This window comes from Salmo salar, chromosome 01, assembly GCF_965601325.2.
Source record: "Salmo salar chromosome 01, fSalSal1, whole genome shotgun sequence".
Taxonomy (NCBI): Eukaryota; Metazoa; Chordata; class Actinopteri; order Salmoniformes; family Salmonidae; genus Salmo; species Salmo salar.
The window spans coordinates 24,875,451-24,894,442 of record NC_138291.1 but is presented as its reverse complement, the minus strand read 5'-3'; the positions used below and the strand labels follow the sequence as shown (position 1 = coordinate 24,894,442).

At 41.9% G+C, this 18,992-nt stretch overlaps 1 protein-coding gene across 5 annotated transcripts in view; it reads left to right on the top strand.

The window, feature by feature from the left end:
• The window catches only part of LOC106580379 (interferon alpha-inducible protein 27, mitochondrial), a 27,771-nt gene extending 8,779 nt beyond the window's left edge, over nt 1-18,992 (top strand). For 2 of the 5 annotated variants that reach the window (XM_014161407.3, XM_045715366.1), the window contains 5 exons: nt 13,104-13,144; nt 13,300-13,327; nt 13,446-13,475; nt 18,516-18,680; nt 18,812-18,992. In XM_014161407.3, coding sequence (XP_014016882.1) covers nt 13,318-13,327; nt 13,446-13,475; nt 18,516-18,680; nt 18,812-18,912 — 306 coding nt within the window. In that variant the 5' untranslated portion in view covers nt 13,104-13,144; nt 13,300-13,317 and the 3' untranslated portion in view covers nt 18,913-18,992. Of the gene's footprint in view, nt 1-8,769; nt 8,822-13,103; nt 13,145-13,299; nt 13,328-13,445; nt 13,476-18,515; nt 18,681-18,811 lie in introns of all 5 variants that reach the window. The other 3 variants (XM_014161584.3, XM_082971597.1, XM_014161493.3) reach the window with 3 other exon arrangements.

Here is an 18,992-nt window from a genome sequence, read left to right as displayed (position 1 = left end):
TAACCAGATTAAATTGGGTACGTTTTTTTATCCCGGCCGTGTCCTTTCCTGAGTCAACAACTTCCAACTTCCTTTGTTCGCTCTCTGTTCACCATAGAAGCGAAGCCTCAAACAACTTTCTAAAGACTGTTGACATCTAGTGGAAGCCTTAGGAAGTGCAAAATGAACCCTAAGTCACTGTATACTGAATAGGCCCAGTCTTGAAAAACTACAAACCACTTCCTGGTTGGATTTCTTTTCTCAGGTTTCTGCCTGCCATATGAGTTCTGTTATACTCACAGACATCATTCAAACAGTTTTTAGAAACTTCAGAGTGTTTTCTATCCAAATCTACTAATAATATGCATATCCTACTTTCTGAGCCCGAGTAGTAGGTAGTTTAATTTGGGCACGTCATTCATCCGAATATTGCCCCATCACTAAAAAGTTAACACAGTAGACCTAAATATTTCCTAATGATCACAACTTAAAAATAGCCTACTTACTCTTCAATTGGATCAAGGACATCGTGGTAATTATTTTCCATTGTCTCTAAGGAAACTATCTGGGGCAGACACTCAAAATTGCTTCTGCCACTTATTAAAAAAAGAATTAATGTCTGTGTTGCCGCCTAGCTCTCAAATACCGTTCCAGTCTCTCACTCTATGAACAGCCACTGCTATCCAGATTCCTTGGGACATCCTTACCCTAATCTAACACTAAACTTAACCAATTTTAAATGTATACTTGATAGACGTATGGACATCCCAAAGATCCCGAATAGCACGGACCTTCTGAGAAAGTCTATGACCTGCTCTATTCGACTGAAGAGACATCCCAAGGATACCGAAAAGCACCTATAAACTCCTCTGAAAGCCGTGGACACAACTCTTGTTGGTTGTCTGATAAGGAACTGGTAACAACAGTCTCTGATTGGCTAACAACATTTAGATCTGTATACAGCGAGATAAAATATCATACCATACCATGAGGTGTTGAGGGAAAAACTATCTATAGATTGGGCATCATCTTTTCTAGGCCATTAGCGATAACAGGAAATACACAAGTCGTAGGCCACACTATAGTTCAAGGTAGCTACGTTGGAATGTCTGCTTGCATGGGGAAAATTGTACATTTCTAACAATAATGGTTAAGATTTAATTAATATAAACCATGCACATTATGATTTTCATTAACAAGCGATGCAGGCGTCACGCAAACGTCAGTAAGGCGTTGGTATCATGTCAGGTGGTACGGTTGCCTAGGCTTATATATATGTCCCTTATCACCCCCATATAATGATTTTTAAATGGACCACCCTTGGCCAGAAATTCATCACTCGTTCATTACGCGATGATTGGTGTTTTCAGCTACCGGTAGCTTGTGGGTGCTTTATATGCACACTTTATATGTGCTACAAACAATTATGAGTGCATGTCTACTTATATTAAATATAATTATTAATATACGCCTACTGTATGATAGCTAGCAAATTAATTAGCTAACTAACATTAGCCTGCATAGCTGGAACTTCTGAAGGAAAATGTTTTATTTCTACAATTTCCAAAAGGTAACCAAACGAAAACATTTACTTTTTACGTAGTAGCATCATTTAACTTATTTGCATTCGTTTTTACTTACACTTGTATGTTGAATTCTCCATTGATGTTGTTTTGAAGTTTTCGCAGACTTTTTTTTTAGCTGATGTGCAATCGTCGCGAATTGAATTATGGAGAGTTTCAGGCCCCGGAGTGAACTTAATTGTACACTCGCAAAGCCGACTAAAACGAGGGCTGAGGGGCTTACGTTGCAAACTTCCCTTGCTTGGCTAATCGTTCCGGCACCGACAGAGATGGCAGCTTCGCGTTCCTAGAAAACTATGCAGTATTTTTTTGTATTTTTTATTTTGTATTATTTCTTACATTGTTACCCCAGGAAATCTTAGGTTTTATTACATGCAGTCGGGAGGAACTATTGAATATAAGAGCAACGTCAACTCACCAACATTACGACCAGGAATACAACTTTCCCGAAGCGGATCCTCTGTTTGGTCCACCACCCAGGACAATGGATCGGATCCCAGCTGGCGACCCAAAACAACGGCGCCGCAGAAGGGGCAGATGGAGCGGTCTTCTGGTCAGGCTCCGTAGACGGGCACATTGCGCACCGCTCCCGAGCATACTACTAGAGATTGTAACGTTCTTTGTTTCACGGAAACATGGCTCACTCGGGATACGTCATCAGTCGGTACAGCCACCTGGCTTATTCACACATCGCGCCGACAGAAACAAACATCTCTTGCGGTAAGAAGGGTGGGGGTGTATGCCTTATGATTAACGAGACTTGGTGTGATCATAACAACATACAGGAACTCAAGTCCTTTTGTTCACCTGACCTAGAATTCCTTAAAATGAAATGCCGACCGCGTTATCTACCAAGAGAATTCTCTTCGATCATAATCACAGTAGTGTATATCCCCCCCAAGCAGACTCATCGACGGCCCTGAAAGAACTTCATTTGACTCTATGTAAACTGGAAACCACATATCCTGAGGCTGCATTTATTGTAGCTGGGGATTTTAACAAGGCTAATCTGAAAACAAGGCTCCCTAGATTTTATCAGCATATCAAATGTGCGACCCGGGCTGGCAAAACCCTGGATCACTGTTATTCTAACTTCCGCGACGCATTTTAAGCCCTCCCCCACCCTCCTTTCGGAAAATCTGACAATGACTCCATTTTGTTGCTCCCAGCCTATAGACAGAAACTAAAACAGGAAGCGCCCGTGCTCAGGTCTGTTCAACGCTGGTCCGACCAATCGGATTCCACGCTTCAAGATTGCTTCGATCACGTGGACTGGGATATGTTCCGCATAGCATCGGACAATAACATTGAATACGCTGATTCGGTGAGCGAGTTTATTAGCAAGTGCATCGGTGATGTTGTACCCACAGCGTCTATTAACCTGTTATGGCTAGGGGGCAGTATTTTCACGGCTGGATAAAAAAACGTACCCGATTTAATCTGGTTACTACTCCTGCCCAGTAACTAGAATATGCATATAATTATTGGCTTTGGATAGAAAACACCCTAAAGTTTCTAAAACTGTTTGAATGGTGTCTGTGAGTATAACAGAACTCATATGGCAGGCAAAAACCTGAGAAGATTTCATGCAGGAAGTGGCCTGTCTGACAAGGTGTCGTTCTTCTTGTCTCTGTTTATTGAAGAGTGAGGATCTTAGCTGTCCCGTGACACTTCCTACGGCTGCCATAGGCTCTCAGAAGGCGGCAAAACGCTGAATCGTGGCTTTGCAGGCTCTGGCTGAAACAAAGTAGCGCGTTTGAGTAGTGGCTGGTTACAGTACTGTGAGACTCAGGCTCGTGCCCACGTCGACCGAAAGCTTTGTTTTCTTTCCTCTGTTTAGCTAAATGGACATTCCCGATCGGAATATGATCGCTTTTTTACGAGAAAAATGGCATAAAAATGGATTTTAAACAGCGGTTGACATGCTTCGAAGTACGGTAATGGAATATTTAGATTTTTTTTGTCACGAATTGCGCCATGCGCTCGACCCTGAATTACCATTTCGGATAGTGTCTGGGACGCACGAACAAAACGCCGCTATTCGGATATAACGATGGATTATTTTGGACCAAACCAACATTTGTTATTGAAGTAGCAGTCCTGGGAGTGCATTCTGACGAAGACAACAAAAGGTAATCAAACTTTTATAATAGTAAATCTGATATTGGTGAGTGCTAAACTTGCCGGGTGTCTAAATAGCTAGCCTGTGATGGCTGGGCTATGTACTTAGAATATTGCAAAATGTGCTTTCACCAAAAAGCTATTTTAAAATCGGACATATCGAGTGCATAGAGGAGTTCTGTATCTATAATTCTTAAAATAATTGTTATGCTTTTTGTGAACGTTTATCGTGAGTAATTTAGTAAATTGTTAGCAAATTCCCCGGAAGTTTGCGGGGGGTATGCTAGTTCTGAACGTCACATGCTAATGTAAAAAGCTGTTTTTTGATATAAATATGAACTTGATTGAACAAAACATGCATGTATTATATAACATAATGTCCTAGGTGTGTCATCTGATGAAGATCATCAAAGGTTAGTGCTGCATTTAGCTGTCTTCTGGGATTTTGTGACATTATATGCTAGCTTGAAAAATGGGTGTCTGATTATTTCTGGCTTGGTACTCTGCTGACATAATCTAATGTTTTGCTTTCGCTGTAAAGCCTTTTTGAAATCGGACAGTGTGGTTAGATAAAGGAGAGTCTTGTCTTTAAAATGCTGTGAAATAGTCATATGTTTGAAAAATTGAAGTTTTTGTATTTTTGAGGAATTTGTAATTCGCGCCACGCCTATCATTGGATATTGGAGCAGGTGTTCCGCTAGCGGAACGTCTAGATGTAAGAGGTTAAAATATTCCCCAACCAGAAACCGTGGATTGATGGCAGCATTCGTGCGAGACAAAGCGCGAACCACTGCTTTTAATCAGGGCAAGGTGACCGGAAACATGGCCGAATACAAACAGTGTAGCTATTCCCTCCGCAAGGCAATCAAACAAGCTAAGCGTCAGTATAGAGACAAAGTAGAGTCGCAATTCAACGGCTCAGACACGAGGCATGTGGCAGGGTCTACAGTCAATCACGGACTACAAAAGGAAAACCAACCCCGTCGCGGACCACGATGTCTTGCTCCCAGACAAACTAAACAACTTCTTTGCTCGCTTTGAGGACAATACAGTGCCACTGACACGGCCCGCTACCAAAACCTGTGGGCTCTCCTTCACTGCAGCCAACGTGAGTAAAACATTTAAATGTGTTAACCCTCGCAAGGCTGCCGGCCCAGACAGCATCCACAGCCGCGGCCTCAGAGCATGTGCAGACCAGCTGGCTGGTGTGTTTACGGACATATTCAATCAATCCTTATCCCAGTCTGCTGTCCCTACATGCTTCAAGAGGTCCACCATTGTTCCTGTTCCCAAGAAAGCTAAGGTAACTGAGCTAAATGACTATCGCCCTGTAGCACTCACTTCCGTCATCATGAAGTGTTTTGAGAGACAAGTCAAGGTCCATATCACCTCCACCCTACCTGACACCCTAGACCCACTCCAATTTGCTTACCACCCCAATAGGTCCACAGACGACGCTATCGCAACCACACTGCCCTAACCCATCTGGACAACAGGAATACCTATGTGAGAATGCTGTTCATCGACTACAGCTCAGCATTTAACACCATAGTACCCTCCAAACTCGTCATTAAGCTCGAGACCCTGGGTTTCGACCCCGAACTGTGCAACTGGGTCCTGGACTTCCTGACGGGCCGCCCCCAGGTGGTGAGGGTAGGTAACAACATCTCCACCCCGCTGATCCTCAACACTGGGGCCCCACAAGGGTGCGTTCTCAGCCCTCTCCTGCACTCCCTGTTCACCCATGACTCTGTGGCCATGCACACCTACAACTCAATCATCAAGTTTGCAGACGACACTACAGTGGTAGGCTTGATTATCAACAATGACGAGACGGCCTACAGGGAGGAGGTGAGGGCCCTCGGAGTGTGGTGTCAGGAAAATAACCTCACACTCAATGTCAACAAAACAAAGGAGATGATCGTCGACTTCAGGAAACAGCAGAGGGTGCAGCCCCCTATCCACATCGATGGGACAATGGTGGAGAAGGTGGGAAGTTCCTTAGCGTACACATCACGGACAAACTGAAATGTTCCACCCACACAGACAGCGTGGTGAAGAAGGCGCAGCAGCTCCTCTTCAACCTCAGGAGGCTGAAGAAATTCGTCTTGTCACCAAAAACACTCTCAAACTTTTAGATGCACAATCGAGAGCATCCTCGGGCTGTATCACCGCCTGGTATGGCAACTGCTCCGCCCACAACCGTAAGGCTCTCCAGAGGGTAGTGAGGTCTGCACAACGCATCACCGGGGGCAAACTACCTGCCTTCCAGGACACCTACACGACCCGATGTCACAGGAAGGCCAAAGAGATTATCAAGGACAACAACCACCCGAGCCACTGCCTGTTCACCCCGCTATCATCCAGAAGGCAAGGTCAGTACAGGTTAGAGGTCGACCGATTATGATTTTTCAACGCCGGTACCGATTATTGGAGGACCAAAAAAAGCCGAGACCGATTAATCGGGTGATTAATTTTTTTTATTTTATATTTATTTATTTGTAATAATGACAATTACAACAATACTGAATGAACACTTATTTTAACTTAATACATCAATAAAATCAATTTAGCCTCAAATAATGAAACATGTTCAATTTGGTTTAAATAATGCAAAAACAAAGTGTTGGAGAAGAAAGTAAAAGTGCAATATGTGCCATGTAAGAAAGCTAATGTTTAAGTGCCTTGCTCAGAACATGGGAACATATGAAAGCTAGTGGTTCCTTTTAACATGAGTCTTCAATATTCCCAGGTAAGACGTTTTAGGTTGTAGTTATTATATTATTATAGGACAATTTCTCTCTATACGATTTGTATTTCATATACCTTTGACTATTGGATGTTCGTATAGGCACTTTAGTATTGCCAGTGTAACAGTATAGCTTCCGTCCCTCTCCTCGCTCGAACCTGGGCTCAAACCAGGAAAAAATCGACAACAGCCACCCTCGAAGCAGCGTTACCGATGCAGAGCAAGGGGAACAACTACTCCAAGTCTCGAGTGATGTTTGAAACACAATTAGCGCGCACCCCGCTAACTAGCTAGCCATTTCACATCAGTTACACCAGCCTAATCTTGGGAGTTGATAAACAGCGCAATGCATTGCGAAGAGCTGCTGGCAAAACGCACGAAAGTGCTGTTTGAATGAATGCTTACGAGCCTGCTGGTGCCTACCACCGCTCAGTCAGACTGCTCTATCAAATCATAGACTTAATTATAATATAATAAACACACAGAAATACGAGCCTTAGGTCATTTAATATGGTCGAATCCTGAAACTATCATCTCGAAAACAAAACATTTTTCTTTCAGTGAAATACGGAACCTTTCCGTATTTTATCTAACGGGTGGAATCCCTAAGTCTAAATATTCCTGTTACATTGCACAACCTTCAATGTTATGTCATAATTACGTAAAATTCTGGCAAAGTAGTTCGCAACGAGCCAGGCGGCCCAAACTGTTGCATATACCCTGACTCTGCGTGCAATGAATGCAAGAGAAGTGACACAATTTCATGTTAGCAGGCAATATTTCCTAAATATGCAGGTTTAAAAATATATACTTGTGTATTGATTTTAAAGAAAGGCATTGATGTTTATGGTTAGGTACATTGGTGCAACGCCAGTGCTTTTTTCACAAATGCGCTTGTTAAATCATCACCCGTTTGTCGAAGTAGGCTGTGATTCGATGAGAAATTAACAGGCACCGCATCGATTATATGCAACGCAGGACACGTTAGATAAACTAGTAATATCATCAACCATGTGTAGTTAACTAGTGATTATGTTAAGATTGATAGTTTTTTTTATAAGATAAGTTTAATGCTAGCTAGCAACTTACCTTGGCTTCTTGCTACCCTCGCGTTACAGGTAGTCAGCCTGCCATGCAGGCTCCTTGTGGAGTGCAATGTAAGGCAGGTGGTTAGAGCATTGGACTAGTAACAGGAAGGTTGCAAAAACGAATCCCCGAATCCCCCCCCTGAACAAGGCAGTTAACCCCCGTTCCTAGGCCGTCATTGAAAGTAAAATGTGTTCTTAATCTGACTTGCCTAGTTAAATAAAGGTGATTAAAAAAATCGGCAAATCGGTGGCCAAAAATACCGATTTGTTATGGAAACTTGAAATCGGCCCTAATTAATCGGTCGACCTCTAGTACAGGTGCATCAAAGCGGGGACCGAGAGACTGAAAAACAGCTTGTCTCAAGGCCATCAGACTGTAAAACAGCCATCACTAACATTGAGTGGCTGCTGCCAACATACTGACTCATTTCTAGCCACTTTAATAATGAAGAAATGTATGTAATAAGTGTATCACTAGCCACTAAACAATGCCACTTTATATAATATTGACATACCCTACATTACTCATTTCATTTTGTATATACTGTACTCTATACCATCTACTGCATCTTGCCTATGCCATTCGGCCGTCGCTCATTCATATATTTTTATGTACAGATTCTTATTCATTCTTTCACACTTGTTTGTGTAAGGTAGTTGTGAAATTGTTAAGTTGGATTACTTGTTAGATATTACTGCGTGGTCGGAACTAGAAGCACAAGCATTTTGCTACACTTGCATTAACATCTGCTAACCGTTTATGTGACAAATAACATTTTATTTGGACCCTCCTTCAAGATGGCTTCGGGGATTCCCCCGAGGGCATAAGACACGGGTGTGTCTTTTTAAGTGTTTGGACCACAAGCAACATGTGGCCAGAATAATATGCACCTCTCCCTGTTTATAGCGTTCTTTATGGGGAAATCAGAGTAGCGCCACAAAACCAACCAGTGGCCGGAATTATATTACACCCGGGTTAGTTTAGAAACCTTATTGACAATGCATGGGAAACTGTTTAGCTGGATAATCCCCTGCGCGAGAGCATGAAGTAATGCAAGAGTTGTGGATTTGATACCCACAGGGGACCAGTATGAATAAAAAGTATGAAACTGTATGCACAGATAAGGGCGTCTGCTAAATGACTAAAGTGTAATGTAGCATCTTAGCTAAGCCTAACCGTAACCCTTTTCCTAACCCAAACCTTATTCTCTTAACCTGCCACATTAATTATCCTAACCTGTTGTATTAGTAGGCTTCCTACCATCCAGGACCTCTACACTGCGTGCACAATTATTAGGCAAGTGAGTATTCTGATCTTATCATTATTTCTAATCACATTTTCGAACTCCAAACCATATAAACTTGAATGCTTATTGGATTTAATCATTTTCAGGTGATATGTATTTGTGTAATGAGGGAGGGTGTGGCGAAAGTGAATAACACCTTATATCAAGGTGTGCATAATTATTAGGCAGCCTCATTACCTCAGGTAAAATGGGCCAAGAAAGAGATTTAACTGACACTGAAAAGCCAAAAATGTAAAATGCCTTTCAGACGGATGCGAAACTCTTTAAATAGCTAAACTATTGAGGCGTGACCACCGGACAATCAAACGTTTTGTTGCGAATAGTCAACTGGGGTGCAAAGAACACATGGGGAAGAAAAGGTGCAAATTAACTGCAAAAGACTTGAGAAAAATTAAACGTCAAACTACTAGGAACCCATTATCCTCCAGTGCCACCGTATTCCAGAACTGCAACCTACCTGGAGTGTTCAAAAGTACAAGGTGTCAAGTGCTCAGAGACATGGCCAAGGTCAAGAAGACTGAAACAAGACCACCACTGAATAAGATTCACAAGTTGAAGCGTCAAGATTTGGCCAAGAAATACCTGAAGACAGATTTTTCAAAGGTTTTATGGACAGATGAAATGAAAGTGACTCTTTATATAGGACAATGCTCCATCACATGCATCCAAGTACTCCACTGCTTGGCTAGCCAGCAAGGGCCTCAAAGATGCCTGAATAACAACCTGGCCCGCTTCCTCACCTGACTTAAATCCTATTGAGAACTTGTGGGCCCTTCTCAAATGTGAGATTACAGTGATGGAAGACGATACACCTTTTTGAACAGCATTTGGGAGGCTGTGGTTGCTGCTTCAGCGAAAATTGATCGTGAACAGATCAAGAAACTGACAGACTCCATGGATGGAAGGCTCATGGCAGTTATTGAAAATAAGGGTGGCTATATTGGTCACTGAATATTTTTTAAAAGCCAAAAATGTTATATAATTGTCATTTTGTGTTACTTATCTGTTACACTTACTCTAAAAATTTAGAATAAACAAGTGAGTTGAGAGATTATTTTTGTAATTTAGTTGCCTAACAATTGTGCACACTTATATATTTCCCTGAGAAAGACAAAACTCACTTTTCCTTTGTTAAACATTTGGGATTGACTGAGAGCATTGTGTGTGTTCAACAATAAAATTAATCCCGAGGAATACAATTTGCCTAATTGTGCACGCAGCGTATACCAGGCGGTGTCGGAGGAAGGCCCAAAAAATTGCCAAAGACTCCAGCCACCCTAGTCATAGACTGTTCTCTCTGCTACTGCACGGCAAGCGGTACTGGAACGCCAAGTCTCCTGAACAGCTAATCAAATGGCTACCCGGACTATTTACATTGTCCCCCTCACCCACATTTTTACTGCTGCTACTCTCTGTTTATTATCCATGCATAGTCACTTTACCTCTACCTACATGTACATATTACCTCGACTAACTGGTGCCCCCGCACATTCACTCTGTACCCCCTGTATGCAGCCTCGCTATACTTTTTTTGTTGCACATTAATTATTGCTTATTTGTTTTCCAAAGAAAAAATCTGTTTCTTAAAACTGAATTTTTGGTTAAGGTCTTGTAAGTAAGCGTTTCACAGTAATATATGTTGTATTCTGTGCGTGTGACAAATACAATTTGATTTAGTTCTCCTAACCCGCTAACCTGCTATGTAACAAACCATCAGTATCACCACACCTGCACTGATTACCAATTGCACACACTAACTGCTAATTGTCATTTGGTGGTGTTTCACTCTAGCAGTCTGACTCAGGTGCACATGACTTTAACTAATCAAGGAGAACATTTGAACCTGTGAAGTTGGCTGCCAAACACCAAATAAGCCAAGAAGGCTGTGTTTACACAGGCAACCCAATTATTTTTTTTATACTAATTGGTATTTTGATAAATTACATAAGGTCTTTTCGTATCAGATATTTTTCTGATCTGATTGGTCAAAAGACCAAGTGAAAAAATATCAGAATTGGACCGTCCTAGCAGCAGCATTTGGGAGTCCACCAAGGTGACTATTTATTTTCAGTTGTTGTTTGAGGTAGAGTAATGGGCCTCACTTGCACCCTATCTGACTAAATAATGCCATAGAGAAAGAGGTAGGTTAAGGGGAGTTAGCTTGGTTCATTGGAAATGGTAGATATTAATATTGTGTGGTAGCCAGGCTCCGCAAGGGTAGACTCTGAAAATGGAAAAGGTTAATGGGAAGAAGGTTAAAAGCCATGTCCCTGGTGCTTATGCTAGATTGAGGGGAGTCATCACTGGGGTCCCGATATCTATGTTCACAGATGATGTTAAAGACAATGTGAAGGAAGGCAGTGATTGAGGCCAAAAGGTTGATCAGTAGGAAAGAGGGTCAAAGAAGTGAAAGGTTATCAGTGATGTTGAGGTTTGAGAAAGTCTTGTTGGGAAAAGTACAGATAGGTTTCCTTAATTTCACTATTAGAGAATTTGTCTCATGCACTGCTGTGTTTTAAATGCCAAAGAATGGGGCATGTAGCTGTTCAACGTAAAGGAAAGAAAAGATGTGTGGAGGGGCTCATGATTACGGTGAATGTGGAAGCAATGTAAAGGTTAAGTGCAGTAATTGTGGGAGAGAATACAGTGCAGCATTTGGCGGATGCCAGGTACAGAGAGGCTCAGAGATAAAGGATCAGTCAAGATGTGTCATTTGCAGAGGCCGTAGAACAGATTGTTAGAACTATAGTGCGGCCCATTGGAGCCGACATGGATGTACCTGTAGTTAGTGGACCTACTGTCACACTGATGGATCTGACATGGATGTACCTGTAGTAAGTGGACCTACTGTCAGACTGATGGATCTGACATGGATGTACCTGTAGTAAGTGGACCTACTGTCAGACTGATGGATCTGACATGGATGTACCTGTAGTAAGTGGACCTACTGTCAGACTGATGGATCTGACATGGATGTACCTGTAGTAAGTGGACCTACTGTCAGACTGATGGAGCTGACATGGATGTACCTGTAGTAAGTGGACCTACTGTCAGACTGATGGAGCTGACATGGATGTACCTGTAGTAAGTGGACCTACTATTGGGGCTGGTGCTTCTGATGGCCCTGGCAGGGTTTCGAGGCCTGTTCAGAAATCTGGTGCTCATGAATGTGTGGTGTCAAAGGCCACTTTTGATTTTATTGGTAAGACTATAAATACGACTATGGTTGTGCAAAGCAGAAATGCCAGGTTGAAGGTTGTTGAGACGTCAAAAGAGATATTGGGGTAACAGATGTTACTGTTGAAATTGTGGTTGATATGCTGAACAAGGGTGGAGTGTTTCAGCATGATATAGATGAAGTTTAATGGGGTTGGGAAGGGTTTTTGGGGGATGGTGTGGTAGAAGTTGGGGATTTATTTGGTTTAGAGTTTTATTTTCAATGTAGTTCTGAATTGGGCATATCATGATTGATCGTACATTCCAGCACAGTAGGTGGCGGCATGCACTGGTTTGTGGACCGCTATGATATCATAAAGGTGGAGTAATCCCACAGAACAATGACAGTTATTTCACCGGAGGTATAAATGTGGAGCATCCGCTTGGTGTTTCCACCCACTACCAAATATGTGAGAGAAGGTGGAACGAGATGGATTTTGTCTGACATTCTGCACATTTTCTCATTAATGAAATATTTGATCTCAATACAATTTTTCAGTTCTCAAAACTAGAATATGTTATGAACAGAGTGGACAAAGTTTTGTAGAGTTGACCCTTTTGTAAAAGTTGTTAAATTGCATTGTTTAGGAGTGCAAAGGCGTATTGCGTTATTGCACATGTGCATTTCAGAGCAGTCTTTCCCTAACGGAAATAAGCAGATAGGATCTCGATAGCTCGTGCTTGGCTCTGCCCACCCCCTTTCTTGTTCTGCCTACTGACTCGTTTGTTCCCATTTTAAACGACAGGCTGTGGTTTATCTTGGTTTAGTTGTAGTACATCTTTGGTAATCCTTTTCCCTTTTGTATCAGTGTAATGGGTTGATATTGTAGTCCATTTGGGGGCGGTAATGCAACATATTGGATGCCAATGCTGTTAAACTCTGAAGCTTTCCATAAATGTATTTGTCCAGTAGATCAGTTACAGATCTCACTCACTGTAGGCAACCAGAGTTATTGACTGTACTCTGGACTTGATCATAATAAACATTCTGAAACTGAATGTGATCTTACAAGAAGTGGTCTTATTTTGATTTGTCTGCTTTTTTTGTAATTTATTATAGCCTACCAAGAGTCTCCATTGAACAACGCCTAAAACGGGAAGGTAAAATGTACATATTTGATTTATTCTGTTATAATGCTGTATTCTATGTTTTAGCGTTGTACCAGCAGTGTCCTTCTGCTATAGCCTAAGTGAGAATGCTGGCAGATCTTTTGTCACTAACAACAACATTAACTGAATCTTTATCACACTTTTAGCTATTTGAATCCAAGAAAATGGTGTCTGGTGAGTATAGTTCATTGTTTGGTGTAAGTTTTGGCAATGTAACTGCTTTGTCTAAGAAAAATATTGCATTAGTTAACCATAATGATGATGACCCATGTATGCTTGTTCCTCTGTTTAGTATCTGTGATTGCCATGGCAGTTGGAACTGGTAAAGTATCCTTTTATCAATTCTTCTTAGAATGAACAGTTGCAGATACGACTGTAAAAACGGCTAGCTGGAGCCATCTGTGCGATTGGCTGTACATGCCCTCACTTAATGCTGACTCTACTTTGGTCTGACCCCACCACATAATGCTGACTGTACTTTGGTCTGACCCCACTACAGGCAATCTGGCAAGAACCAGGCAGATATGTTCACATCCAGAGTTTTACCACCACCTATAGTATTAACACACACACTCTTCAGTTATTTAGGAATAAACTTGTTCTAAAGGGAAAGAAACATGTATAGATATGACAGTATTAATATATATTTGTACATAGATATAAACTCAGCAAAAAAAGAAACATCCCTTTTTCAGGACCCTGTCTTTCAAAGATGATTCGTAAAAATCAAAATAACTTCACAGATCTTCATTGTAAAGGCTTTAAATACTGTTACCCATGCTTGTTCAAAGAACCATAAACAATTAATGAACATGCACCTGTGGAACGGTCGTTAAGACACTAACAGCTTACAGACGGTAGGCAAGTTAGGACACTAAAGAGGCCTTTCTACTGACTCTGAAAAACACCAAAAGAAAGATGCCCAGGGTCTCTGCTTATCTGCGTGAACATGCCTTATGCATGCTGCAAGGAGGCATGAGGACTGCACATGTGGCCAGGGCAATAAATTGCAATGTCCGTAGTGTGAGATGCCTAAGACAGCTCTACAGGGAGACAGGACGGACATCTGATCGTCCTCGCAGTGGCAGACCACGTGTAACAACAACTGCAAAGGATGGCAACAACAACTACCCGAGTTACACCAGGAACGCACAATCCCTCCATCAGTGCTCAGACTGTCCGCAATGGGCTAAGAGAGGCTGGACTGAGGCCTTGTAGGCCTGTTCTAAGACCGGTCCTCACCAGACCTCACCGGCAACAACGTCGCCTATGGGCACAAACCCACCGTTGCTGGACCAGACAGGATTGGCAAAAAGTGCTCTTCACTGACGTCACGGTTTTGTCTCGCCAGGGGGATGGTTGGATTCACGTTTATCGTCGAAGGAATGAGCGTTACACGGAACCCAAACTGGCTGCGCGCGTGTGCCATAAATTTATTTCGTCCCCCCACACCAAACACGATCACGACACGCAGGTTAGAATATCAGAACAAACTCTGAACCAATTACATTAATTTGGGGACAGGTCGAAAAACATTAAACCTTTATGGCAATTTAGCTAGCTAGCACTTGCTAGCTAATTTGTCCTATTTAGCTAGCTTGCTGTTTCTAGCTAATTTGTCCAGGGATATAAACATTTGAGTTGTTATTTTACCTGAAATGCACAAGGTCCTCTACTCCGACAATTAATCCACACACAAAACGGTCAACTGAATCGTTTCTAGTCATAGCTTCTCCTTCTAGGCTTTTTCTTCTCTTGACTTTATATTTAGATTGGCAACTTTCATAAGTTAGGTGCATTACCGCCACCAACCTCGTTCGTATTTTAGTCACCCACATGGGTATAACCAATGAGGAGATGGGAGAGGCAGGACTTGCAACGCGATCTGCGTCAGAAATAGAGGTCGACCGATTATGATTTTTTTTCTGCGCCGATACCGATTATTGGAGGACCAAAAGGCCTATCTATATATATATATATTTATTTTTTTATAATGACAATTACAACAATACTGAATTAACACTTATTTTAACTTAATATAATACATCAATAAAATCAATTTAGCCTCAAATAAATAATGAAAGGTCGACCGATTATGATTTTTCAACGCCGGTACCGATTATTGGAGGACCAGAAAAAGCCGAGACCGATTAATCGGGTGATTTTTTTTTTTTATAAATTTGTAAAATTTATTTTATTATTATTTATTTATTTTTTTCTTTTATTTTCTTTATTTTCTTTTTTTAAAATTTGTAATAATGACAATTACAACAATACTGAATGAACACTTATTTTAACTTAATACATCAATAAAATCAATTTAGCCTCAAATAATGAAACATGTTCAATTTGGTTTAAATAATGCAAACCAAGGTGTTGGAGAAGAAAGTAAAAGTGCAATATGTGCCATGTAAGAAAGCTAATGTTTAAGTGCCTTGCTCAGAACATATGAAAGCTAGTGGTTCCTTTTAACATGAGTCTTCAATATTCCCAGGTAAGAAGTTTTAGGTTGTAGTTATTATATTATTATAGGAATTATAGGACTATTTCTCTATACGATTTGTATTTCATATACCTTTGACTATTGGATGTTCTTATAGGCACTTTAGTATTGCCAGTGTAACAGTATAGCTTCCGTCCCTCTCCTCGCTCCTACCTGGGCTCGAACCAGGAACACATCGACAACAGCCACCCATGCAGAGGAAGGGAAAAAACTACTCCAAGTCTCGGAGCGAGTGACGTTTGAAACGCTATTAGCATGCACCCGGCTAACTAGCTAGCCATTTCACATCGGTTACACCAGCCTAATCTTGGGAGTTGATAGGCTTGAAGGGGTGGGTATAATTTGTGGAACGTTCCAACAGGAATCTGTTCCAAAAAACGTAAAGTAAAAGGTTGCCAACCAACAACGCATACAAAGTAGCAACTCATACAAACCTAACTAGCTGCCGAATAGGCATCAACTCGCCACGTAGCTTATTCTTAATGTTTGTCCATAGGCAATCAGACATGTGAGGACAGACATTTTTCGGAATAAACGTGATGAGTGAAAAACGCAATGAAATGGACCACTCCCTACCCGGTATCTTATTCTGCCGCTATACAACTTTGTATGCGTTGTTTTTTGGAAACCTTGTTATTTATGAAGTTTTTGGAATAGATTCCTGTTGGAACGTTCCACAAATTATACCCACCCAGGTTGAAGTCATAAACAGCGCAATGCTTGAAGCACAGCGAAGGGCTGTTTGAATGAATGCTTACGAGCCTGCTGCTGCCTACCACCGCTCAGTCAGACTGCTCTATCAAATCATAGACTTAATTATAATGTAATAAACACACAGAAATACGAGCCTTGGGTCATTAATATGGTCGAATCTGGAAACTATCATCTCGAAAACAAAAGTTTTTTTTTCTTTCGGTGACATACGGAACCGTTCCGTATTTTATCTAACGGGTGACTAAGTCTAAATATTCCTGTTAGGCATTGATGTTTATGGTTAGGTACATTGGTGCAACGACAGTACTTTTTTTGCAAATGTGCTTGTTAAATCAACACCCGTTTGTCGAAGTAGGCTGTGATTCAATGAAAATTAACAGGCACCGCATCGATCATATGCAACGCAGGACACGTTAGATAACTACACATGGTTGATGATATTACTAGTTTATCTAGTGATTATGTTAAGATTGATCGTTTTTTAGAAGTCTAATGCTAGCTAGCAACTTACCTTTTGCTTCTTGCTGCCCTCGCATTACAGGTAGTCAGCCTGTTAATCCTTGTGGAGTGCAATGTAAGGCAGGTGGTTAGAGCGTTGGACTGGTAACCGAAGGTTGCAAAAACGAATCCCCCCTGAACAAGGCAGTTAACCCCCGTTTCTAGGCCGTCATTGTAAATAACAATGTGTTCTTAATCTGACTTGCCTAGTTAAATAAAGGTGTAAAAAATAAAAAAATAAATATCGGCAAATCGGTGGCCAAAAATACCGATTGTTATGAAAACTTGAAATCGGCCCTAATTAATCGTCCATTCCGATTTTAATCGGTCGACCTCTAGAACTGACTTCTATTTTAGCCCTTGGCAACACAGATGCTTGTTGGCGCGCGAGCAGCGTGGGTGCAATAATTGAATAATATAGATTTCTAAATTTATTTTGCAACGCTCGCGTGATGTGCGCGAGCGTAGTCAGCCTGTTACACTGAGGCCTGTACTCTGGAGCGAGATTGATTTGGAGGTGGAGGGTCCGTCATGGTCTGAGGCGGTGCGTCACAGCATCATCGGACTGAGCTTGTTGTCATTGCAGGCAATCTCAATGCTGTGAGTTACAGGGAAGACATCCTCCTCCCTCATGTGGTACCCTTCCTGCAGGCTCATCCTAACATGACCCTCCAGCATGACAATGCCACCAGTCATACTGCTCGTTCTGTGCGTGATCTCCTGCAAGACATGAATGTCAGTGTTCTGCCATGACCAGCGAGGAGCCCGAATCTCAATCCCATTGAGCACGTCTGGCACCTGTTGGATCGGAGGGTGAGGGCTAGGGCCATTTTCCCCCCAGAAATGTCTGGGAACTTGCAGGTGCCTTGGTGGAAGACTGGGGTAACATCTCACAGCAAGAACTGGCAAATCTGGTGCAGTCCATGAGGAAGAGATGATGCACTGCACTACTTAATGCAGCTGGTGGCCACACCAGAGACTGATTAACTTTTGATTTTGTCCCACCTTTTGTTCAGGAACACATTATTTCGTTTCTGTTAGTCACATGTCTGTGAAACTTGTTCAGTTTGTCTGTTGTTGACTCTTGTGTAAATATTTGTATGAACATATGTTAAGTTTGCTGAAAATAAACACAGTTGACAGTGAGAGGGCGTTTATTTTCTTGCTGAGTTTATATACATCTCATCTCTCTCTCTCAGGAACAAAGGATATTCACATAGCAGCATATACAAATCAACAAACGTGTATATGATCATCTCTCTAGATAGAGAGAGAGAAACTTACTCTGGCAGGCTAGATTTATGGCCCTTTCTCTGGTTTGGTGGAAATCTGATCTGTCTGGTGCAGCAGAGTGCATTCTTACTCCTCAGAAAACCGTCTGAGTCTTCTAGCAGGTTCTAGAACTTCCCATGGCTTAACTAACAGTAGTGTGAACTATGAAAGCGCAGCGGTAGTGTGGACTATACAAATAATCCACTGTCAAAACAAATGTTTGTTAAAATTTAAATAACAGTATGGGAAGACCATTCTGCACTGTAATTTTGCCCTCTTGCACATGACAGTAGTGCCATATCTCCTTATGGTAGGTGTGACCCAGAACTCCTGTGTTTTTGGCTGCTTGTTAAAAGGTTTGTTTGGACCTGACAGGTACGGTAGCAGTGTTCATGGCCCCTTGTGCTTTGGGAGCGATGGGGTTCGGTGCTGGTGGGGTTGCAGCTGGATCAACCGCAGCAGGCATGATGTCTTCTGCAGCTGTGGCCAATGGAGGTGGGGTAGCAGCAGGGAGTCTTGTTGCTGCTCTACAGTCAGCAGGTAAAGATGACAAATTGTGTTTTTCAATGTAATGTAAATAATTGGAAACTGAATTTATCAGGACTGTCTTGAGGTCATGATTTTAACTCGTGGTTTGGACATAAATAGGACTTATCTTGTTGTTCCTCTAGGAGCTGCAGGACTCACCAGTGTGGCCACAGCGGTTGTGGGAAGTGTAGGCGCGGCAGCCGGTGGAGCGGTGGGATGGGTGTCCTCTAAGTTCAGGGGGTGACCTTAACATTCAGCCGTACTGACGCTGGGGACTCATCCTCGCTATGATTATATTGATAATAAAATTGATTATACTGAAAA